Here is a 26,788-nt window from a genome sequence, read left to right on the forward strand (position 1 = left end):
TGATTTCAAAATAAAACAAAAGGAAATAATAGTAAGGTACCCAATATCTAAATACATATCGCTATGTCAGCTTGATTATAGCACAAAAACAGCCCACTGTTTGATCATTGCACAAAGTAGAATAAAAAAATACATGTAAATGGGGATTTTACTCCCTAATCACACTGCAGAAAGAAAAAAAAAAAAGGACATTTTTTCAGAGCATGCGGTGGATTTTAAAATTTAAGGCATTTTTTTATTGGTTTATATTTGGTCTGAATTTTCCGTCTAAGGCATTATGATACGATAAACCCATGGCATGAATATTCACATATTAGTACTTGTGTATACACTATAGATTTTCAAACAGTTGAGCTATTGTTAAGGATCGCAATGTGTAAATTCAGCTCTAAGGGGTAGTGAATCTACCAAAGAAAAGAATGGAGCGGCTTTGTTTGTGTATGATAAAGAATAGAAAAGGATGATCACAAGTGAATCTGGGCACTATCCGAGCACAACGTAGCATAATGACTGCTCCTGTAGCAGCAGCCGCTTCTGTACCCTCCTCATTCACCTCTACAAAGGATTTATGAAACACTTTAGAAAGAACCAAATCACGATCACCAGACATGCCTGAAAAATCACATTTGCTCATGTCAAAAGCATCCGTCATGCCTAAAGCTCTAAGAACCAATTCTAGATCATAGGAGTCTTCTAGCTTGAATTTAGGTAAAGAGAGTTCCACTTCAGTTCTGTCCATGTTGTCCGGATTTGTCAGATCTGCAAATTTCTCATATGTGAGTTCCCGTTCAAGCTGGAAATAAAACATTAACATATTACCAAACATGATGAGAACGAGTAAAACAAGACACATTCAGGCTAGATTATGGTGATTGTTCTCAGTTATACCCAAAAAATTAGAGAAATGCTTTTTTTCCACCATCATGGCTAATTTATACCAATTTAGACAATGATTTATGGATGATTTGCAAAACAATAAACATTAAGATATTCTTTAGCCAATATTACAAAATCCAGAGAGAGACATAAAAGGTGTTTTTGTTTGATTATAATTATTAGTCATGCAAAATGAAAAGTGAATTACTAAAATACAATAGTTTCACCTACGCAACAGGAAGATCTTCCAGTTTTACTATGTCCACCTTGCAAGATTAGCTCTAGGAAAGGACACTGATCTACATAATACATTTGTCACAAAGTGAAACAGGTCAGGTTTACAAACATCAAAATGTCAGCCTAGAATTTCTGCTGTGGATTAGGGTTGAGAACTTTTTAAAAGATTAAGGGTGTGTGCACACGCTGCGGATTCTGCTGCAGATCCGCAGTGTATTTGGTACAGTACCATAATATCCTATGGGAAATGGAAACCGCAGTGCAGACGGTGCGGATTTGCTGCAGTTTCTAATCTGCAGAAAGAATTGACATGTCAATTCTTTCTGCGGATTCCGCTGCGGTTTACCATCTCCTCCATTGTAGAGATGATAAACCGCAGGACTTTTGACCTGCGGATTTACCTGTGGATTCTGCAGAATCCGCAGCCTGTGCACACACCCCAAGAGTGAAAATAAAGCAGCTGCGATCAGACACTTTCTCTGTTCCTGTTGGTCATTACTAAGCCATTCTCAACACACTGGATATTGCCCGTTTAGTCAATCACCGGCACTGTCATTTAGTCAATTTCTAGTGTGTTAAAACAGCTGCAGCAAGTAGAGACTATTCGGGTCTAGTTAGGCTTCATAACGGATGGTGCAAAGGATCGATGAGAAAATTGAAGAGGAGCCGACAACAAAGAATTTTTCATACTGCAATAATTTGGCTCTTTTTAGAACCAAAAATATTTTGGTTTGTAGTTATATACTATTTCTCTTCATTCTTCACAGGAAGAAGCACTTCTATTATTGCTGCAGCCAGTGTCCTATGATTAGCTGTACCAGATACATACTGTCCCCTGCCGGATGCTGATGCCCAAAGACTGTCAGGGAACACAGTACCGAGTGTGGACAAGTGGCGCTAGTCTGGAAGGAGAGTATGATATAATCTTAAACTCATCAAGTTTAACTTTTAAATAGTTTCCAATATTTTCTTATTGTATGCGTTTGAAATTCCTTGGTCTCTACAATATTCTATGCTTGCTTTTTCTACAAAGTATTTCAGTAGGAAAACAATCTGTATGACTGCCAATGCCTTGCAAGAATTAATAAGAAATAAAGCCGAAAACATGAGCTAAACAAGTATACATCTGTTAAAAGACCCACAACATTATGCAATAATATATCTCAGTGAATGAAAATGTGCTTGTTCTGGTGAAGGACACATGTAAACCATTGACAGAAAAAATAACTGAACAGATCCATTATACTACTTTGGACAATTAACTGTGGCTTTTAATTGTTATGGGTTTAAGAACACATCACCATTATATAAAAATAAGAAATTATCACTGCAATTATCACTGTGGAGTCGGTAAGGCAAACCTGCGACTCCGACTCCTCAATTTCCCTTCCACCGACTCCAAGACTCCGACTCCCACATATATTGCTTATATTTAAGTGAAAAATTTATTGTAGTACAATGTGAACATCAGACATTTAATCATTTTTATGATACAATAATCAAGACATTTAGATAGAACAGAATATCTATTTATTGGAATACAACTTTAGAACACAATAAACTGTAATAAATTGTAAATATGTAATACACTATGTAATATCGAATATATATATATATATATATATATATATATATATATATCACTATGTAATAAACTATGTAAGTGGCAAAAACAGTTTTCAACAAAAACATGCTAAATAAGATTTGTGCAGTCTATGAATTTGTTGTAAGACCTCATACTCACTGGCGATGAAATCGGACCATTGCAATCCGATTTTTAATAAGATTGCAATCTGACCCATGTTAGTCAATGGGTGACATCTCACTTGCGATTTTTTTCTCAGCCAAAATCGGTCTGAGAAAGAAAATCGCAGCCTGCTGCGATTTGCCGCAATTTTTGGCAATACAAGTCAATGGGTGCGATTAAAAAAACGGACCAAAAACGGACCATCCGTTTTTGATCCGTTTTTAACAGATACATCACCATTCTGTGGTATAGAACACTGTAAATGGTCCTGTAAATGACTGTAGAAAAAGAGTGGCTGGAATAAAATGAAAAACGGATGCGAAACGGACGGAAAACGGATGGGAAAAAAAAAAAAAAAAACGCAAAAAAAAAAACGCATGACACTGGCATAACACTCCACACTTTTTTCCAGTCCAGAAATCGGACCTTTTTTTTAATCGCCAATGGGTATGAGGCCTAAGAAATAGAATTGCCTCCATCAGATCCTCCTTCATAGATGACCTAAAATCTGATCTAATAATTTTAAGGCCAGAGAATAACCTCTCTAAACTAACTTGGGTTGGAGGCAAAGCCGTAACCACATGGGCAACATCTCTAACAATTTCCAAGTATAAAGGAATTGCCTCGTGCACAGTCAGTTTTGATGAATGGTTGAATTTTTCTCTTTTTCTTTGAGAGCAAGTGAAACATTTTGCTGAAATATGGTCAATCTGCTTGCTATAGGAGACGGAGTGAAATCTTTTTCCTTGCAGCAACGCTTTGCCTGCTCCATATCATCCAAATACTTGTCAAAGTCAAACTCCTCATCTGATGAGGATGAAGATATGGCAGCAGTAGCAGTGTCAGGACCCAAGTCCTCTTGCGCCTGGCAGTCCTCCTGTAGGCCACTCATCCTAACTGCTACCTCAGTCAGAGCTTCTTTTCCTTTAGTAAGCTGTTGATCATCAAGCAATATACGATGACTTGGGTCCACATAAACAGCTGCCAGAAAAATTTTATTTTCCAAGAGCTGTGTCTCTCTCTGTTTCATTGAAGCAGAAATGCCATCTGCGATTAAATCTCCTCTTTGGGACAGGCAAAATAGCAAGTTCTTCCACTCCCTTATGAAAATGCCAGGAGTTAAATCCTCAGCTTGTAATTTTTTAGTCACGGTAAATAGGTGATTAAGCAATTCCTTCAATTCAGCCACCTGTGCCCATTGACCTTCATTTAGGGTTACCTGAGGGTTCACCATATCTATAAGAAACGATTTTAGCCAGGATCAAAACTAGTACTGTTCCGCAGAATCTCATACTGCACGCCTCAGCTGCAGCAGAACCTTATACTGCACACCCCTACACTTGAAAATAAAGCCTGCACCTTAAGATGTGGTGAATGCAGTCTATTTATTCCAACTATCAATTGATGTTGATGTGTTACTGAAGACGAGCAATGCCTGTCCTGGGCGTCCTTTTGGGCAGCTATGAGGTGTACCTGACTGGTGCTAAAAAAAAAAAAAAAAAAAAAAAAAAAAAAGGCGTGTTAGTCTGTGTGCTACCCGGCTTTCATTCTTTTTGGTACAGATAAGATATGGATAGACAGATATGGATAAATGGATAGATAGAGCAGATTTCTAATCTGCTTTTGCTATTGAAAACATTATCTATGAGCTCAAAAACCTTTCAGGTGCTACGGTTTTTTAAACAGCTGATCTGCTTTTGCAGCTGAAAAACGTATCCTCAAAAAACGCAACAAAAACCGCTGTGTGAATGTAGCCTTAGATCAGGAATAGAACATCCATTTATAGGATATTTCATAACTTTCCCAAATTCCTATGAAAAAATATTCAGCACATTCTGCATTGAACTACTGTACCCAATTTATTATATATTTTAGGAGTCGGACCATTTTATATCGACTCCACCAAAATGATCTCCGACTCCACAGCCCTGACTGCAAGTGTCATATGAACAGAGAGTAAATTTCAGAAACAGTGCAAATATGCTGAAAAAATGACAATATACAACCCTTTTTGAATTCTATGAATATGAGAACATTACATACTAGATGAAGGCCCGATGCTATCGCATCGGGAGGGCAGAGATATGCTCACCTTCCGACGGCCCCCCGATTTCCTCTCCACGCTCCCGGTATCTTCTAGTCCCAGTAATGCTTTGCGCGAAAGACCACTGATGACGTAGCGCTCTCACAAGAGTTAAGTCATCTCCGGTCCTTCGTGGTAAGGCTAGTTTCACATTTGCGTCTTGTGCGCAGCACATCGTGAGCAAGCAGAACGCATGCAAAAATGCACATGCCGTCAAATCATTCGGGATCGATCTTCCCACATTCACATAGGCCAACTTTATTGCTATATATAAACAACCCCACAAAATGCACAGGGCAGCTTAAACATTTACGAAGTTGCATATGAACAAACCAAAAGACTTCTGGGACAAGGTCATTTGGACAAACTAGACCTAAGTGCAGATGTTTGGCCATATTAACTTATGCTACCTTTGGCAAGCCATATATCAGCAGAAACTTCATACCAACTGTGAAGCACAATGATTGAGGGGTGATGATTTGGACTTGTTTTACAGTCAATGGGTCCAACACATTTCAGTCATCGATTGGTATAAAGAGGAGCTCATGGTTGACACAAAGCATTTTAGTGATAAACATGAGGCCACTGATCTAAAAACTAAAGCTTGGCCGGAACTGGGTCATATAGCAAAACAATTATCCAAAGCATATGAGCGATTCTTTATCAGCCATTTTGATGTAGATATAAAGTGTTGCAATAGCCCAGTCAAAGTCCAGACATCAACCCAATTGGAGGAGCCATAAAGAAGCTGTGCACAGACGATTATGTACAAACCTCAATGCGCTTAAGCAACACTGTAAAGAATAGCGGGCCAACATTCCTTCAGAACGATGTGAGAGCCACATAAACTCACACCGAAAATGATTACTTCAAGTTATTACTGCTCGAGTCATTACACAAGGTATTAATATATGGGGTGTACTTAAGGTACTGTCACACTTAGCGATCCCGACCAGCGATATGACGCGGTCAGGATCGCTGGTGCATCGCTAAGTGGTCGCTAGTGAGCTGCCACACAGGCAGATCTCACCAGCGACATAGCAGCGGTCGGGGGTCGTTACTTACCTGTCAGACGCAGCGATCCTGACGACCTCCCGCCCGAGTCCACACGTTGCTAGTCGGCGCCACAGGAAGTCCAGCAGGAAGCTGACGACGAGAAACGGTCCAGGACGTTCTCGTGCGATCAGCGATAATCAGCGGGGGAGCCAGTCGGAGGTAAGTATCACACATAGCGATATCGCTAACAATATCGCTATAACGTCACAAAACCAGTGACGTTATAGCGATATTGCTAGCGATATCGCTTAGTCACACTAAGCTATATCGCTAGCAATATCGCTATAATGTCACTGGTTTTTGTGACGTTATAGTGATATTGCTAGCGATATCGCTATGTCTGATACTTACCTCCGACCGCTCCCCCGCTGGTTATCGCTGATCGCGCGAGAATGTCCTGGACTGTTTCTCGTCGTCAGCTTCCTGTGGCGCCGACGAGTGGACGCGGGCGGGAGGACGTTAGGATCGCCTCGTCTGACAGGTAAGTAACGACCCCCGACCGCTGCTATGTCGCTGGTGAGATCTGCCTGTGTGGCAGCTCACTAGCGACCACTTAGCGATGCACCAGCGATCCTGACCGCGTCATATCGCTGGTGCATCGCTAAGTGTGACAGTAACTTTAGGCTTTCACACACTGCATCTCCATTTCGGCCTAGTTAATGTTAAACAAATAATGGTATAGTATTGTTTATTTGATTGTTGTAATTATCTAATGTTTAGACCTAAGGACGAGACCAGATTTTTTTCCTGGATATGTAAAACCAGTTTAAGTAGGGTTACCTTAGCATGACTGTGTATATAAGCCTAATTGTATTAATAAATTCTACAATCAAATCCTTAAGAGGCTAGACACCATTGGAAATAGCTGATTTATTATCAATGTAATGGCAAAAATCTGTGCAAACACCAGAAGGTTTCAACAATTGAAAAGCAACACATTCTTACAAATGAGAGCGGGTTACTGAAAAACAACAAAAAAAATTGGACTGTAACTTTAGTTTTTTTCTTATATGGGTACCTATAGGTCTTGTACATAAAATCTAAGGTGCTGTAAATATGGCATCACAGAACCACAGGGTTGTTGGGGGGGTAACATACCAAGAATGCTGTGATGCATAGTACAATGGAGCTTATATTGCCTAATTAAGTAAAACCTGGACTTGTTGTATCTTAAGAAACAGTTTTTAAATATAAAGAATTAAATGCTATTTTATTATGTGGATAAAAGTGATAAGTGTAATATAGAAGGCACATAATTAAATGAATTTAAGTTGTGGATTGAGAGCAAAGTGGGAAATCCTAGACAATTTGTGACTATAATAATGGTTCATCTTTTTCTATAGGTTGAATGACCCTTAGAAGTGTATTGATGTAATTTCTTAGGGTGCACAATATCTACCAGCAAACAAGATGCTGCGACTTTGTGTATGAGTGATGAAGAACAGAAAAGGATGGTCACAGACAATCTTTGGCACAATCATAGCACAGCGAAGCATCATAATGCCAGCAGTGGCTGCAGCAGCCTCTGTACCCTCTTCATTCACTTCCACAAAAGATTTGTGCACGACTTTAGACAGAACTAGATCATTATTACTAGACATTCCTGAGAAATCACATTTGCCTTGGTCAAAGGCATCAGGCATTCCCATGTCACTAAGTACAGATTTCAGGTCATAATTGTCTTCTAGCTTAAACTTTGGTAACTGCAACTCCATTTCTGTAATGTCCATTCTTTCTGGATCTGTCCATTCCAAAAATTTGCTATATGATAACTCTTTTTCAAGCTGAAAAAGAACAAAACATTACAACAGTTACGTAACAAAGAGGTCTTGGCAATTTAGAAACTATGAATGTGGTAGGACAGTGCACCACGCTTGGAGCTCAGGACAAATACTGCCATTTCAGGAAAGGAGTGTACAGGGCAGAAAAAAAAAAACTGGGACAGCAAAAGGACAGTAAATGAAGCTGGTCACTCATGGTCACTTGTTTGGCCACAAGGCATTTCTACTAAACAATGTAAACTAGGATCACCCAAGGACAGAGAGGGTGGCTAGAGTCCTGCCAGACAATTTTGGCATCATCTCTTTCTTAGGAAACATTCTGCTTGACTTTAGTTTCTTTCATTGACAGTTTTTGAGGGAATGCAGAGTTGTATCGCAATACTTCCGGGCCATAGAAAGTAATGGCGTATGCCGGCGCATGCGCAATAATGATTTTATGCTTTGCCCACAAGCATACTGCGCACGCGCGGGAGGACATTTGAATGCGCACGCGCTCTAAATCTACTTGAACGCAGGAATTACACCAAATAAATGCGTAGAGCAAACCGGGGGGGGGGGGGGGGGGGGTATAAGCCCACCCATCAGACCAGACCGAGAAGATTTACATACACGGCAGGAGGAATATAAAAGGTATTTATTGATCAAAGGCAGGGAGTCAAAGGGTATAAAAAGTACTGGTAGAATGCATAGTTGACACTGAATCCAATCCTATTTTTCTTTGATGTGCGAAAAAAGTGGTGACTGATTCCCTTTAAAGTATTTTGCGGACTATAAGATGCACAGGACCATAAGACGCACCCTAAATTTTGGGGAGGAAAATAAAAACTTTGAATAAAATTGGGCTCCGTCTCATAGTCTGAATTTACAGTAGCTTACAGGGAAAAGGAGGGTGGGCAGTGGCAGAGTGGGGGGGGGGTCACAGGAGCCAGGATCGCTGCTGCAGGAGTGGGACGATGCTACGGGCACCGGGCTGGGAGGAGGTGGTGTCTTTACGGTGTTAGGCTGCTGACCCCGGGTTTCAAGAAAATGTCGGCATTGAGGCATGCCTCACATCCAACATTTTCTTCAAACTCAGGTCTGCAGCCTCGCACTGTCAGGAAAACCCCCTACTCCCAGCCCGGTGCTCGCAGCATCATCCCACTCCTGCAGCCACCGGTGGCTTCATGCAGGAGCGACCCCTGCCTCTTGTAACCCTGCTCCACGGCCCTCCGTAAGATACATTCAGACTATAAGATGTACTCACATTTTCCTCCTAAATCTTTTGGGGAAAAAAGTGTGTCTTATAGTTAGCAAAATACAGTTCTTTCTTCTGGAGGAAAGTTAAATGTGCTTTTTCCCCCCCAAGGCACATTGCCTAACCTAAAAGACTCCCTATGTCAGCTGGCTATCTCCGCAAGGAAAAATAGTGCACCCGATTCTTAATAGTCAATACATGCAGAGGAAGAACTGTTATCCCTGAGATTTTACTAAGATCAATGCAGAATGACTATTGACTTATAGTGAAAAGTTCTTTACCTGCTCTAGTCCTGTAGTCCCATCTTGAATGTCATCAGGAAGCATTATGATCATACTCAATTCATTATTAACATACGGTAACTCAAGGACCTTGGTGAACAATTCCCCAACATAAGTCATTGGATACTTGGCCTTTTTGTACATCATCTGCACTGATTTGGTTTCATTCTGAATAAGACAACACATTTTGATTAATGCTCAAAGAGTTATGTTTGTACAACTGCAGAAAGATATAACAGAATACCATTTAAGGTAAAAACACACGAGGCTTCTGTGTGATTCATTTTGTCTTTTCATGTCAAGAGAAATGAATCAAGCTTTTGCAGACTATAAAGTGCACCTATCATTCATGGTGTTTTTATTTAGTAAGTCAAGAATGTTGGGCTTATTCATTTTGTAAACTGTCTTTAAACAGGTCAAGGTGCCATTTCTTGGTGACACAGCTCCAAATCCATTGCTTTCCTTCTACCTACTTGATTAGTCTCCTTAAAGAGGTTGTCCATTGAAAACAAGCTACAGTGCCTTGCGAAAGTATTCGACCCCCTGGAACTTTTCAACCTTTTCCCACATATAATGATTCAAACATAAAGATACCAAATGTAAATTTTTGGTGAAGAATCAACAACAAGTGGAACACAATGGTGAAATTGAACGAAATTTATAGGTTATTTTAAATTTTTGTGGAAATTCAAAAACTGAAAAGGTGGGAAGTGCAATATTATTTGGCCCCTTTAACTTAATATTTTGTTGCGCAACCTTTTGCTGCGATCACAGCTGCAAGTCGCTTGGGGTATGTCTCTATCAGTTTTGTACATTGAGAGACTGAAATTCTTGCCTATTCTTCCTTGGCAAACAGCTCAAGCTCAGTGAGGTTTGATGGAGATCGTTTGTGAACAGCAGTTTTCAGCTCTTTCCACAGATTCTCGATTGGATTCAGGTCTGGACTTTGACTTGGCCATTCTAACACCTGGATACGTTTATTTTTGAACCATTCCATTGTAGATTTTGCTTTATGTTTGGGATCATTTTCTTATTGGAAGACAAATCTCTGTTGCAGTCTCAGGTCTTTTGCAGACTCCAACAGGTTTTCTTCAAGAATGGTCCTGTATTTGGCCCCATCCATCTTCCCATCAATTTTAACCATCTTCCCTATCCCTGCTGAAGAAAAGCAGGCCCAAGCCATGATGCTGCCACCACCATGTTTGACAGTGGGGATGGTGTATTCAGGGTGATGAGCTGTGTTGCCTTTATGCCAAACATATCGTTTAGCATTGTTGCCAAAAAGTTCGATTTTGGTTTCATCTGACCAGAGCACCTTCTTCCACATGTTTGGTGTCTCCCCCAGGTGGCTTGTTGCAAACTTTAAACAACACTTTTTATGGATATCTTTGAGAAATGGCTTTCTTCTTGCCACTCTTCCATAAAGGGCAGATTTGTGCAGTGTATGACTGATTGTTGTCCTATGGACAGACTGTCCCACCTCAGCTGCAGATCTCTGCAGTTCATTCAGAGTGATCATGGGCCTCTTGGCTGCATCTCTGATCAGTCTTCTCCTTGTTTGAGATGAAAGTTTAGAGGGATGGTCAGGTCTTGGTAGATTTGCAGTGGCATTATACTCCTTCCATTTCAATATGATCGCTTGCACAGTGCTCCTTGGGATGTTTAAAGTTTTGGAAATAATTTTGTATCCAAATCCGGCTTTAAACTTCTCCACAACAGTATCATGGACCTGCCTGTTGTGTTATTTGGTCTTCATGATGCTCTCTGTGCTTCAAACAGAACTCTGAGACTATCACAGAGCAGGTGCATTTATACGGAGACTTGACTACACACAGGTGGATTATATTTATCATCATTAGAAATTTAGGACAACATTGGATAATTCAGAGATCCACAATGAACTTGTGAAGAGAGTTTCCTGCACTGAAAGTAAAGGGGCCGAATAATATTACCCGCCCCACTTTTCAGTTTTTGAATTTCCACAAAAATTTAAAATAACCAATAAATTTCATTCAACTTCACAATTGTGTTCCACTTGTTGTTGATTCTTCACCAAAAATTTACATTTGGTATCTTTATGTTTGAAGCATGATATGTGGGAAAAGGTTGAAAAGTTCCAGGGGGCCGAATAATTTCGCAAGGCACTGTATTACCCATCTACAGGATAGGTGATAATTTGCTGATTTCTGGGTTTCCATCCACTAGGACACACACTGATAAACAGAGAGAGGATTTTTATTATTCCCGTTACAAAATGGAGCAAGTTGGACGTCTGACTGTCAATCAATTTCATTATCTATGAAATTTGGCGGAAAAAGCAGAGTGAAGCGCTTGGGAACCACATAGGGGAATTACTGAAGTGGAGGTCGAGCAAGAGCACAGCCACTAAGGCTAAGTTCACACTTGCATACAGCTGGTCTGCGTACTTCCTCCCTTAAGCGCAGCCCACTTCTGCATGCGTCCTGCGTACCTATCTTTAACATTGGGTACGCAGGGACATGCGTTGTATGCGGCATTTTGACGTGCCCGCCGACCGCACGGGAATGCAAATGTTACGTTCCTGTGTGGTCGGCGGGCACATCAAAACGCCGCATGCAGACGCATCCGCATACAACGCATGTCCCTGCGTACCCAAAGTTAAAGATAGGTACGGACGCTTGTTGAAGTAGGCGGACCTTAAGGGAGGGAGTACTCAGGCCTACGCTGACCAGCCGTTTGCAAGTGCGAGCTTAGCCTAAGTGGGATGAAAGTTCTCACTTCTGGCGATTGGCGTGGATCCCAGCGATTGGAACTCGGCTGATCAACAAGTTATCACATATCCAGTGTGTAGGTGATAAAAAGGTTAACAATAAGTTAAGGATGACTGAAGATAGTCTTATTTTTAAGTAAAGGAACTAGAACTTTGGAGTGTGAGCAAATTCTATTTTGATCTGAAGTCCACTCTAAATGTTTACCAAGGAGCACCAAATCTAATCTAAGAGGATAAAACAACTGAATTGTTCTTGGGTTAAAAGGAGGGCACATTCTAAATTAAGATTTTTGAAAGGTTTTTTTTCACCATTTTCAATACAACAAAATAAACTGGCAGCATTTCCACGAGGAAGCTTGAGAGTAAAAGCATACTTTGAATCTGAGAGTCTACAGCATGCCCTTTAATTGCGAAAACACATGACCGGTAATTTGCAGAAAAAAAACACGAAAAAAAAAAAACTTAATTGTATAACGTTCTCCTTGGTTTAAAAGGCTCAGCACAAATGTGGCATGGTTTAATTCAGTGCAAGGAGAAAAAAATACAAATTAACATCCACTGGAAATGCCTTTTGCACCTATAATTGTGGAAGGGACTTGTTTTGTGCATGACGAAGTGCAGCTGTAAATGTCACCATTCATTTTACTATATAATGTGCTGAAAAGTAATGGGAAAAAAAAAACCAAAAACGCACTCCGATTATTTTTTGGGTTTTGTTTTTATGGCATTCATTGATCGGTAAGAATGATCTGCCAACATGATTTTTCTGGTCAGTACAATTATAGAGATACCAATGGTTATTTTTCTATTTCTTGTAGTTTATTGGTTAAAAAATATCTGACCTTTGTAAAAATAAAAAAGCAATTGGTTTGTGTCACATTTTTCGAAGTCCCATAACTTTTTTTTTTAATCACTGGATCTCTATGAGAGCTTGTTTAGGTGTATTGAGCTGATGATTTTAATAATTTCATTTAACGGTACAAACAACATTTTTGTTGCATTTTTTTTTTGGAGGGAGTTGCAGGCTTGCAGCAACCAAAAAAATAAAGAAACAATCCTGGTGGTTTGATATCTTTTTGCATTTTGCGTTACACTTTATGCGATTAACATTTTTACATTTTATTAGCTCAGGCAATTACACATGCAGCAAAACTACAGCCGACCCGAGTAAAGGCTGATGCACCTAAGTTTGCCGCGAAAAACTGGGTAAGCTTATAGACTTGAGTATAAGCTGGGTATGCATTGTCCCCTTATCTCTGTCCTGATATGTGGCTCCCCCATTTTGTCCTGCTATGTGTGGCTCCCCAGTCCCGCATGGCTCACCACCTCCCGCCGTCCCTGCATCTCCATTGTCCCAGTGCCCACAGTTCTTCCTGTGCTCAGCGGTCACGTGGTACCACTCATTAGGGTAATGAATATGCGATCCACGCCTATGGGAGTGGAGACGCGTGCATATTCATTACCTAAATGAGCGGTACCAAGTGACCGCTCAGCACAGGGGAAGGGCTGCCGCGACAGAGATACAGGGACAGAGAGAGGAGGGCGAGTATGATGTCTTCTTGAAGCCGGCGGCTGCAGCTGTCACTGTGCCACAACCGCCAGCTCTTGCCGCTGCTCCCCCTCCGGCTTTCTGGACAATGATTCGAGGGGGTGTTTTCAGCACAATAAAATGTGCTGAATTCAGAATAAACTTTTCCCGTTTTAGGTGAATTAGGATTACCATAATTATGAATATTTGCCAAATGCCAGAATAATGAGACAGAGAGAAATGTTTTAAGGCATTTTATTACTTACTGCAAAGTTAAAATAAACTAAGTTTAATATACCTTTACACTATTCTGGACTGCCCATATGATGATGTCATGTGTTTTGAAGCTTCTTTTTTGCCAACATTTGAGTTAGAGACACACCTGTGGATTTATTTTAATGCACACCTGAAACATACTGCTTCTTTGTGTGGCATCATGGGAAAGTCTAAAGAAACCAGCCAAGATATCAGGAAGAGAATTGTGGACTTGCACAAGTCTGACTCATCCTTGGGTACAATTTCAAGATACCTGAAGGTGAATTGTACCTCTGTACAAGCAATTATATGCAAGTGCAAGCAAAATGGGAATGTCCAGCCATCATACCGCTTAGGAATGAGACGGGTTCTGTGTCCCTGAGATGAACGTGATTTGGTCCAACATGTGCATATCAACCCAAGGACAAAAGCAAAAGACCTTGTGAAGATGGTAGAGGAAGCTGGTAAGATTGTGTCAAAATCCACAGTGAAACAAGTACTGTGACAATATGGGCTGAAAGGCCACTCTTCCAGGAAGAAGCCATTACTCCAAAAGAAACACAAAAAATACAGATTAATGTTTGCAAATGCACACAGGAAGAAAGACCTTAATTTTTGGAGACATGTCCTGTGGTCTGATGACACTAAAATTTTACTTTTTGGACATAATGATCATCGTCATGTTTGGAGGAAAAAGGGAGAAGCTTGGAAGCCCATCCCAACTATGAAACACGGTGGTGGCAGCATCATGCTGTGGGGTTGTTTTGCTGCAGGAGGAACTGGTGCTCTTCACAAAATAGATGGCATCATGAGAAAAGAAGATTATGTGGCAATACTGAAGCAACATCTCAAGACATCAGCCAGGAAGTTAAATGGACAATAACTAGAATCATACCGCCAAAATGGTAACAAAGTGGCTTAAGGATAACAAAGTCAAGGATTTAGAGTGGCTATCAATGCCCTTATCTTAATCTTATTGAAAATTTATGGGCAAAGCTGAAAAGGCAGGTGCGAGCACGGCGACCTACAAACCTGGATCAGTGACACCAGTTTTGTCAGGACGAATGGGCCCAAATTCTGACCAACTATTGTGAGAAGCTTGTGGAAGTATATCCCAAACGTTTGCCCCAAGTCATTCAGTTTAAGGGCAATGGTACCAAATACTAATGAAATGTATATAAACTTTTGACTTTGCAGTAAGTAAAAAAAAAAAAAATGCCTTAAAACATTTTCTCTCTCTCATTATTCTGGCATTTGGCAAATATGAATAATTATGGTAATCTTAATTGACCTAAAACAGGCAAGGTTTATTCTGATTTCATGTCAGATATTGAGAAAAACATGCATATGTGTCTTTTTATATAGTGTATGTAAACTTCTAGTTTCAACTGTACATACATATACACACAAAAATGCATACACACTATTTTTTACCTTTTTAACTAGTCCCCTTAGGGAACTTGAACATGCAATCTCACATGGCCGACATGGGGTCCTCAGAATGTCCCAAGTGGCCATAGCGATAATTCGACATCCCACAATTAAGAAGAGCGGGATGAGAAGGCTGTCATGCTTGACAGTGGCATTTAGGAGATTAAACCGACATGAATGGAGCATCAGTTACTTTTTAGTTGTTGATGGTGTTGCATGTAACACATCCTGCATCGGCGTTAAACAAAGCTCCTGAGTCTGCTACATACAGTGATAGCACACATGTACAGCAATCAACGCGAAGGGGTTAAAAATCAAATCAAATTGTGATGGTCTATGTGTAGAAACTAAAAGCCTTGTGTAAGGAAAAAATACAGTGGACTAATAAAATGTGTCTGATGTGTTTTTTTTTTTATATATAATTTCCTTTGACCAAACGGCACAATTCATTAGGTATTCTGGGCAGATAGGCTAAAGAACATGTTCCAATCTTTGGTGCCATATTCCCTAGAGGTATAGTATTTGGTTATGCAGAAGCATAAATATTAAAAACATACACATTTGTGCATACCTTATTTAGCCTGAAGAGCATTTCATGTGTGCGTTGTTTGTCAAACTGGTTTGCCCAGTTTCCTTTGAAGTAAATTGCATTGACTAGCACCAACTTGGTAAGGGAATCCACGCTGCCACTGGGCAACAGGTCCTGTATTTTACCTAAAATTAAAGTCGCAAAATCATTAATGCAACACAGTCCTATATTCAAAACCCAAGTTCTTTTTAGTCCTTCAGTATCTGCCACCATATTCTTAGAGCCATAACTTTATAGATAAAAAAAGAGCTAAAATTGCATGTCTTAAAGCCCTCAAACAATTACGGCTTACAATAAGGCAACTCACAAACTGTTATGTCTTTTTTGTGGGTGAGGGGCAGGAATTTGATTTTTGTGAATAAAATTAAAAAAAACATATTTGGCATCTTCAGGTTTGTAACGTCACAAAGTACCGTATTTTTTGGATTATAAGATGCACTTTTTCCCCAAAAATTTTTTTGGGGAAAATGGGGGTGTGTCTTATAACGCGGACATACGTTACCGGTACCGTTGCTGCAGGCTGCAGGCTGGGATTAGGGGGTGTCCGGTGGTGCTGCGGGTGTCTCCGGTGCTGCGGGGGGGGGGCTCTGCCGACATTTTGTGAAAGGCCAGAGCAGTGGACTCCAGGAAAATGGCCGCCGGGGGAGGCGCATGCGCAGATGGAGATCTCGGCACCAAGATCTCGGGAGATGAGATCTCAGTTCCCAAGATCTTGGTGCCGAGATATCCATGTGAGCATGCGCCGTCCCCGGTGGCCATTATCCCGGAGTCCACGGCATAGGAAACCATGGAACTGCGGGGGCTCTGGCCTTTCACAAAATGTCGGCAGATCCCCCGATTAAGCACCGGAGACACCCGCAGCTGCGCGCCATACATTGGAGCACCCCCTTATCCCAGCCTGCGTCCTGCAGCATCACCCCACTCCTGCCTCCCCCAGCAGCGACCCTGCTTCACCGCAGCCACCACCCTCGGTAAACAATAAGACGCATGGATTATCAGAAGCACCACCATTTTTTTTAAAAAAGAATTCCTATGTTTCTTCTCAAATTTTGGGATGAGTCTTATAATCCGGAGCGTCTTGTAATCCGAAAAATACTGTATAAAATGAGCACACTTTGTCACAGAAGAAAATGGAATAAAAAGCGATATATAGGACAGAAAAAAGAACCAATAAAAACTAGTCATCCTGCTAAAATTAAGCCCTCATACAGATCAGTTAACAGAAAATAAAACCGTTAAGATTCATCATTGCCTTTGTGCCAGTTTTTCATCTATTTTCTTGTGTGTTTTGATACAGAGTCCAGGTAGGTTTTGTCCTGATAAAGTCCTGTATATGTCTTCGAAACGCATTGACCTGAAACCTGCTCAATACAGCTCTTCAAAATATATCGATCTTTTGACTATATTCATAAGCAACGCATCCAAGCTACCCGGACTCCATTCCATTCTAACCTTTTGGACCAGCGTCTTGCAGCGGCTGATAAGTGCGAATCTTGTTCCTTAGGTGAAACATCAACAGGCGAGCAGATTCCTTTTTCTGCATCTTATTGTGTTATCAGTTAAGACGTATCACGCTCTATTTTTCTTCTAGTTTGTTCTTCATATCTTGTGTGTTTTGAGACATTTGTTGGCGCCCTACTATTCTATTTGCGCCTTTTTATGAAGGTTATATGTGCTCCCCTGTTTTTCCCCTCTTTGTGGGAAGCGTTTAGTGATTCCAGATGTTTTCACCAGATTCATCAATTGCAACAAAATAAAATAACTAAATTTGGAACAACTCCACTCCAGTCTTATTTTACAAAACATGCAACTTTTGGTGCCAAAAGTCGTAAAAACAGTTCAAGACAGAAAATAAAGACAGTTTTGTGCCAAATTCATTAATTACAGCGCCTTGCGAAAGTATTTTGCCCCCTGGAACTTTTTAACCTTTTCCCACATATCATGCTTCAGACATAAAGATACCAAATGTAAATTTTTGGTGAAGAATCAACAACAAGTGGGACACAATTGTGAAGTTGAATGAAATTTATTGGTTATTTTAAATTTTTGTGGAAATTCAAAAACTGAAAAGTGGGGCGTGCAATATTATTCGTCCCCTTTAACTTAATACTTTGTTGCGCCACCTTGTTCTGCGATTACAGCTGCAAGTCGCTTGGGGTATGTCTCGATCAGTTTTGTACATCGAGAGACTGAAATTCTTGCCCATTCTTCCTTGGCAAACAGCTCGAGCTCAGTGAGGATTGATAGACATCGTTTGTGAACAGCAGTTTTCAGCTCTTTCCACAGATACTCGATTGGATCCAGGTCTGGACTTTGACTTGGCTATTCTAACACCTGGATACGTTTATTTGTGAACCATTCCATTGTAGATTTTGCTTTATGTTTGGGATCATTGTCTTGTCGGAAGACAAATCTCCATCCCAGTCTCAGGTCTTTTGCAGACTCCAACAGTTTTCTTCAAGAATTGTCCTGTATTTGGCTCCATCCATCTTCCGATCAATTTTAACCATCTTCCCTGTCCCAGCTGAAGAAAAGCAGGCCCAAACCATGATGCTGCCACCACCATATTTGAAAGTGGGGATGGTGTGTTCAGGGTGATGAGGTGTGTTGCCTTTATGCCAATCATATCATTTGGCATTGTCGCCAAAAGGTTCGATTTTGGTTTCATCTGACCAGAGCACCTTCTTCCACATGTTTGGCGTGTCTCCCAGGTGGCTTGTTACAAACTTTAAACAACACTTTTTATGGATATCTTTGAGAAATGGCTTTCTTCTTGCCACTCTTCCATAAAGGCCAGATTTGTGCAGTGTACGACTGATTGTTGTCCTATGGACAGACTGTCCCACCTCAGCTGTAGATCTCTGCAGTTCATCCAGAGTGATCGTGGGCCTGTTGGCTGCATCTCTGATCAGTCTTCTCCTTGTTTGAGATGAAAGTTTAGAGGGACAGCCGGGTCTTGGCAGATTTGCAGTGGTATGATACTCCTTCCATTTCAATATGATCGCTTGCACAGTGCCCCTTGGGATGTTTAAAGTTTTGGAAATCATTTAGTATCCAAATCCGGCTTTAAACTTCTCCACAACAGTATCACGGACGTGGCTGATGTGTTTCTTGGTCTTCAAGATGCACTCTGTGCTTCAAACAGAACCCTGAGACTATCACAGAGCAGGTGCATTTATACGGAGACTTGATTACACACAGGTGGATTATATTCATCATCAATAGTCATTTAGGACAACATTGGATCATTCAGAGATCCACAATGAACTTCTGGAGTGAGTTTGCTGCACTGAAAGTAAAGGGGCTGAATAATATTGCACGCCCCACTTTTCAGTTCTTGAATTTCCACAAAAATTTAAAATAACCAATAAATTTCACTCAACTTCACAATTGTGTCCCACTTATTGTTGATTCTTCACCAAAAATTTACATTTGGTATCTTTATGTTTGAAGCATGATATGTGGGAAAAGGTTGAAAAGTTCCAGGGGGCCGAATACTTTCACAAGGCACTGTATATACGTAATTTTGAAGAATTTGGCGCCAAAAGTAGCAACTAATACCACAAGACAAAAAAGGAAATGGATTGTCATTTTTTGCCATCTGCTGAACATTCACTTCTTGCAGGTAATGTTGGGGTGAAAATGGTCACTACACCCCTTTAAAAATACCCTGAGAGAAGATGTAAATGTGCTATGGCAACCAAAAACTAATCCAGAAAAATGTCTGCTCTGAACGTCAAATGGTGCTCCATCCTTTCAGAGCTCTGTTCCGGTATGTGCAAAAACAGATGTGTTTGACCACACTCAGGAAATTGCTGTACTCATGAGAAATTGGGTAAATATTGTGGAGGGCTTTTGCTGCTATGTTTCCTTGTGTAAATGAAACATCTAAGGTTAAATATTCCACATAGACTAAGCGCACGTGATGCACCTGAAGGGTCTGCTTCTTATACACTATTTTGAATACTACGAGAGTTGTCTTAAATATATAGGCCCCCTAAAGGCCCTTGAGAACTAACTTGCGCAAAAAAATTTCCTGGCCACAACAAGTTGCAAAGTCTCAAAACACCCTAAGAGAACTCAAATATTTAGTCAAACCCCTGAAAAACAACCCCATAGCCATATCTCTACTGCACCAAATTTTACAATTGGCACAATGCAGTCAGACACAATGTTCTCCAGTCATTTGACAAATCCAGCTTTACCCATCAAACTGCCAGATAAGGGAGCATGATTTCTCACATCACAGAGCACATTTCCACTGTTCCAGAGTGTACTGGCGAGGTGCCTTACACTATGATGTTTGTCAATGTGCTTGGTGATGTAAAGGCTTATAAGCCTCCCAGTACACAGTTTTTGTGGCGATGTGAACACCATGGGAGGTTAGGGACTCTGCAGTTAGGGTTAGAAACGCACTATGTGCCTCAGCAACCCCGCTCTTTAGCTTTACTTGTTCTTTTTGGTTGGTATAATTGACAAGTGAAAATATTTAGAAACCACAGAAACTCAGACACAGTTGATCTTTAAAGAGGGAAGAAATTTAACAAGCTGACTTCTTGCGATGGCGGCATCCTATTACAGTATCATGCTTGAATTTAGAAAGCTCCGTCTAATGACCCATTCCCTCTTGCTTGTAAAGTTTGTGGATGGACTTTTTACACCTGAGGCAATGGGCCATACTGAAAGGCCTGAATTTAAATTACTAAAATGAGTTTATCAGCATATTTTTGCTACATACTCTGACAGCAGCATGATGTAGGGACAGAGACTCTGATTCCAGAGATTTATCGCCTAGTTTACTGAGTGCAGCAGTTGTGATAGAATCCTTTTTCTCTGCTGCAGATCTAACAGCTCAAATGCTGAGCTATGTATAACTCCGCACACTTTGTGTACATTATATATAACAAAACTGGCAATCACTGCTGGGAACAGGGTTGTACTAGGAGGCATGAGACCAGTTTGTCCTCTAGTGATAATTTCTTGCTGAAAAACACTGATTTTATTGAAACAGCAAAACAAAGGTTAGAAAGTGACATCTCTGGAATTAAGGTCTATGCCCCTGCATCAAGCTGCTCTTAGATTACACAGCAAAAATCTGCTGACAAACTCCCTTCACGACCTATGACGTGTGTGTGTATATATATATATATATATATATATATATATATATATATATATATATCTCTCTCTCTATCTCTCTCATAGGTCGTGCCCTGGCATTTTTTGCGGGCTCCGGTGCTGAGCCCACGTGTTTTCAGGCACATGGTAGCTGATCTGATCAGCCAACAGCCGTGGGTGGAATTGCAATCCACTCGCAGCTGTCAACAAGTTAAATGCCACTATCAATCTCTGACAGCAGCATTTAAATAGCACAAACCGGATGGGAGTTACTAACTCCGCCCAACAGTGCTGGTGTCACACGATCGCGGGGTGCCGAGGAGACCCCTGTGGTTGTCATTGCTGATCTGCTATGAGCACCGCCCCGTGGCCGGTGTTCATAACAGATAATCAATTCTGCTACACTTAACAGGGCTTCAGGTCCGTTGTCTTCTAGAGATATTTTTGACAAATAAAGCGTTATGTATTTTATACTTACTGTATATACTCGCGTATAAGCCGAGATTTTCAGCCCATTTTTTGGGCTGAAAGTCCCCCTCTCGGCTTATAAGCGAGTCATATAACGGGGGTCGGCGGAGGAGGCGGAGCGGGGGTGTCAGGTCATACTTACCCCCCCAGCACGGTCTCTGCAGCCCCTCTGCTTCTCCCAGGCTCCTTCCTTCAGCGGTCACGTGGTACCGCTCATTAAAGTCATGAATATGGGCATATTTATGACTTTAATGGGCGGTACCACGTGACCGGTGAAGGAAGGAGCCTGAGACCGGGAGAAGCAGGGGGGCTGCAGAGACCACGCCAGGAGGGGGTAAGTATAAGCTATATTCACCTGTCCCCGGTCCATCGCTGCTCTGTCCTTTCATCTGCGATGTTCAGGTCAGAGGGCGCTGTGACGTATAAGTGCAAGCCGGCGCTTCTGCCTGAACGTCACTGACAGAGGGACCCGGCAGACAGAGCGACGTGCAGCCATTGAGCGCAGATCGGTAAATATCGCCAGTGCCGGGGTCCTGAGCCAGCGGCGACACCGAAACCTGTCCCCGCCTGCTCAGGACACCGGCAGCAGACCACCAGCGACGAGAGGTGAGTATGTCATTTTCTTTTCTTATTTGCAGCGGCAGCAGCAACATATGGGGGCACAAACTATGGAGCATCTTATGGGGCATAATCTATGGAGCATCTTATGAGGGCATAATCTATGGCGCTGCATATGGGGACATAATCTATGGGGCATTTTATGGGGGCATAATCTATGGGGCATTTTATGGAGGCATAGTCTATGGGGCAGCATATGGGGGCATAATTATGGGGCAGCATATGAGGGCATAATCTATGGAGCATCTTATGGGGCATGATCTATGGAGCATTTTATGGGGGCATGATCTATGGAGCATCTTATGGAGCAGCATATATAGAATATCTTATAGGGCCATAACCTTTATGGGGCAGCATATGAGGCATAATCTATGGAACATCTTATGAGGCCATAACCTTTATGGGGCAGCATATGGGGCATATTATTCTATGGAGCATCTTATGGAGCCATTATTAACCTTTGTACAGCATTATATGGGGTGTATTTTGTATTGAGCATCTTATGGGGCCATCATGAACCGTATGGAGCATTATATGGGGCTCCTGATTCATATGGATATTCAAAAACATTCAACCTAATGATGTCTCAATTAATTTTACTTTAATTGGTATCTATTTTTATTTTTGAAATTTACCAGTAGCTGCTGCATTTTCCACCCTAGGATTATACGCGAGTCAATAAGTTTTCCCAGTTTTTTTGTGGCAAATTTAGGGGGGGTCGGCTTATACACGGTCTGGCTTATACACGAGTATATACGGTAATTATAAGAGGTCTGACATAGTGCATAAAACGCATGTCATGCACTGACAATTTACGCCATTCATTTGTCCCTTAATAACAAAAAAAAAACTTAATTAATGCTTTTCAAAGATAGAAAAAAAACACATAGCAGCAAAGGGATTCTTCTTTCCTTCCTACTTTAAAAGCAGAAAAATGTGGCTGTCTCGTCTGAGGACATGCCATCGTTTTCCCAGATTGGACAACCTCTTTACATTGGAGGGAATAGCATAGATTGATAAAGTAGTGTCTGTCAGTACCTTCTGTCTTTTGTTCAACCCAGGAGTTTATTTCCTTTCTGCAGTCTTCTGTCTTTGTAGAAAAGTCCACAGACTGTAAATCCGCATGATAGTGTTTCTGAGTAGATCTCAGGAATTCCTGTAAATTGCAAATAGCACCTTAGCTACATCAGTCTGCAAACAAGATTACCAGGAGGCTTCACAAAATTAGGTTTGTTTGGAGGAAGATATTGTCATGAATTTCTCACATCACTACTCTGCTAGGAGGTTTCTAGTACCAAGTGAGAAGTGGAGGCTTTACACTACAAACTTCAGTTTTTTCTGCAAGAACTTTGGAAGAAATAAAAAAAAATAAAAAACAGAAATAATGACTTTTAAGGTGGCCACATTTAAGTGAATTAGCTGAAAATTTAGCCTTTCAACCAGAACATTCAGACGACTAATGATACGATTTGTTTCAGTCGCTAGTCCATGAATGATCTTTAAGTGAATGTTTCCAGGACACACTTAGACCAGTGCTGAGTCCGACACACCAGCAGTGAATGGTAGAATAGGGAGCCAGAGGCACCTTAATATACCACTGTTGAAATCGAATTGCGGACACCAGGCTACCCCAATTTCACAGGTGCTGTGACACAGTTTCTAGCCCATTAGTTGATTCTGTCTGGCCACACAATGGGTAAACCAAGTGATGGATGTGGTCCACAAGTTTTCCCAGGTCTGGCCTGGATGGGCTAAAATAATTTGTGTTTTGTACAAATTTACAAGAAGAATTCACGTGTTAGGGCAAGTTAGGATAGATAGGATATGGGTTGAACTAGAAGGACTTAAAGTCTTCTGTCAACCTTAATAACTATGTTACTTACATCAAGAAATGAAAAGGACTTTTCGCCATACAGGCGGTTAGCCGTTCTTAGAAGATAATCTGTGCCTGGTTTGTTGATTTCACTTATCAGGGCTTCAAATGTAGCATGGACATCCTTTGCCTTTTCAAACTGCAGCACCTGGAACAAAATATTTCACATTGAGTAATTTACAAAGCAGATATCTTGCACTAGTTATTACCACCTCACTACTCTTGTGTATCTAATGGGTATCAATTCCAGACAAATTGTCAGTAACTACACGAAGCAACACTGGTCACCACCTTTTTCTTCCATGTCAACTCTGAAGTCAATAAAACAGCTAAGGGGATCCAACAAAATAACAGGTCAGAATTATGATGTACGACCTAAGTGTTTAGCTTTGCTAATGACTGTACTTTAAATGAATTCGGCACCACTTTTATCATATTTTAGTGCAGCTCTTTAAAGGGAACCCGTCAACAGGATTGTGCACAGTAAGGGGAAGCACGGTGGCTCAGTGGTGAGCTGTGGTGGGATTTGAGTCCTGGGTTCGAATCCCACCAAGGACAACATCTGCAAGGAGTTTGTATGTTCTCCCCGTGTTTGCGTGGGTTTCCTCCGGGCACTCCGGTTTCCTCCCACACTCCAAAGACATACTGATAGGGAATTTAGATTGTGAGCCCCATCGGGGACAGTGATGAAAATGTGTGCAAACTGTAAAGCGCTGCGGAATATGTTAGCGCTATATAAAAATAAAGATTATTATTATTATTACAGACAGTGTCAGGTCGGCGCCAGTATTCTGAATAAAATGATACCTTGGTTGATGAAATCTGTCTTGTGGTAAAAAACGCAGCATGCTCATTAATTTTGCGGAATCGCGTCGATCCCACACCCATAGGAATGCATTGTTCCGCTTACTTCCCGCATGTGGCTGTGCACACCATGCGGAAAGTAAGCAGAACAATTGCGGTTGGTACCCACGGTCCGGAGGAGAGGAGACTGTCCTCCGGGCTTTGGGTACCATATCCCTGTAAAAAATAGAATTTAAACTAAAAAATATTGTTATTCTTACCTTCCGGCGTCCCGCGCAGCCTTCCCGCCTCTCTCCACGCTCTCGTTCCCAGTAATCCTTTGCGAAAATGCCAGCGATGGCATCCTTTCTCGCGGGATCGCGAAGTCTCGCGGTCATTCGCGCGACGTCATCGCGAATTACCGAGAGACATCGCGGGCATTTTCGCAAAGGATTACTGGGAACGGCTGCGCGGGACGTCGGAAGGTAAGAATAACACCATTTTTTATTTTTTTTTTGCATTTTATCTTTTACTACTGATGCTGCATAGGCGGCCTCAGTAGTAAAAAGTTGGTCACACTCGTCAAACACTATGTTTGAAGAGTGTGACCAACCTGTCAATCAGTTCTCCAAGCGATGCTACAGATCGCTTGGAAAATGCTAGCATTTAGCAAGCTAATTACGCTTGCAAAATGCTAGTTTTTCCGCGGGAAAATCGCGGGAATTTAAAATGCGATTTTCCCGCGGAATGGAATTCCGGAATTCTCGTGGTAATTTCCGCAAGAGTTCCGGTACGTGTGCACTTAGCCTAAATATATGCGGGGACAGTACAAAGACCTTTCTAATGATCTTTTTACTCTTAGACCTGTGATGGGGACAAGGGGGCATCCTCTACGTCTGGAGGAAAAAAGGTTTAAGCATACTCACAGACGCGGATTCTTTACTGTAAGAGCAGTGAGACTATGGAACTCTCTGCCATATGATGTTGTAATGAGTGATTCCCTACTAAAATTTAAGAAGGGCCTGGATGCCTTTCTTGAACAGTATAATATTACAGGGTATATACTCTAGTTTCCTTAATATTGCGTTGATCCAGGGAGCTAGTCTGATTGCCCTATGTGGAGTCGGGAAGGAATTTTTTTCCCCAATGTGAAGCCTACTGTTTGCCACATGGGTTTTTTTTTTTCTTCCTCTGGATCAACATGTTAGGGCAGGTTAGGACAGGATATGGGTTGAACTAGATGGACTTAAAGTCTCCCTTCAACATTAAAATAACTATGTTACTATGTTACATATCTCTGAACTTATCTCTTGACATCTTCTAGCCTCCAGCCCACTTCAACACTTACACGTTTTTCACCCAATCGCCTCCAAATCGTCTTCAGAGTATCCTCCATCCTGTGAAACTATGTGCCTCAACATGTCTGATAATCCACCACATTTGGAACTTTCAGACAGAACTTGAAAATGCATCTCTTCAAGAAAGCTTACAGCCTGCAATAACCCACCTCACCAACACCGGACCTGCTGCCACACCCCCAACCTACTGTCTCCCTCCCCCATTACCCTGTAGTCTGTAAGCCCACAAGGACAGGGCCCTCTTCTTTCTGTAACAGTCTGTCAATGTTAGTTTCTTGACTGTAATTTATACTTGTATGTAATCCATTCTCATGTACAACACCGTGGAATCAATGGTGCTCTAAATAATGATAATAATAATAATATCCCAAAAGGTGTAACTACCACAGTAGCATACATAGCTACTGCTATAGGACCTCGCAGAGAAGGTCTCATTTGAACCACTCTAGGGTTCGGGGATGAGGGCGAATAGTGATCTCTGATATTACAGCTAAAAATGTAAAAGAAAGTAAATGGTGGAGGAGGATTTAGTGAAAAATAGCATGTAATTGGATGTAGAACTGACAGCCAGAGTATAATAAAATGCAGAGCACTGAGAGGACAATGGGACAACGGAAGACAATTTATTTTGTACTCCCGGAAATTAGAATAGAATATTAGAAACTTTGATGGAAACCTTATAAGGAACACCCACACTCTGAAGTGAACAGATGACAGTTTCAA

The 26,788-nt window shown here is 41.3% G+C and overlaps 1 protein-coding gene across 3 annotated transcripts in view; it reads right to left on the reverse strand.

Moving 5' to 3' along the window:
• Window positions 1-209: 209 nt before the first annotated feature.
• Window positions 210-26,788, reverse strand: part of LOC141052850 (serpin B6-like) — an 81,402-nt gene continuing 54,823 nt past the window's right edge. For 2 of the 3 annotated variants that reach the window (XM_073550153.1, XM_073550155.1), the window contains exons 3-7: window positions 23,935-24,072; window positions 23,090-23,207; window positions 15,830-15,972; window positions 9,296-9,463; window positions 6,852-7,783 (exon numbers count right to left, since the gene is read on the reverse strand). In XM_073550153.1, coding sequence (XP_073406254.1) covers window positions 7,379-7,783; window positions 9,296-9,463; window positions 15,830-15,972; window positions 23,090-23,207; window positions 23,935-24,072 — 972 coding nt within the window. In that variant the 3' untranslated portion in view covers window positions 6,852-7,378. Of the gene's footprint in view, window positions 794-6,851; window positions 7,784-9,295; window positions 9,464-15,829; window positions 15,973-23,089; window positions 23,208-23,934; window positions 24,073-26,788 lie in introns of those variants that run through there. The other variant, XM_073550154.1, reaches the window with a different exon arrangement.

This window comes from Dendrobates tinctorius, unplaced genomic scaffold (genome assembly GCF_039654945.1).
Source record: "Dendrobates tinctorius isolate UK_male_01 unplaced genomic scaffold, ASM3965494v1 ptg000163l, whole genome shotgun sequence".
NCBI lineage: Eukaryota > Metazoa > Chordata > Amphibia > Anura > Dendrobatidae > Dendrobates > Dendrobates tinctorius.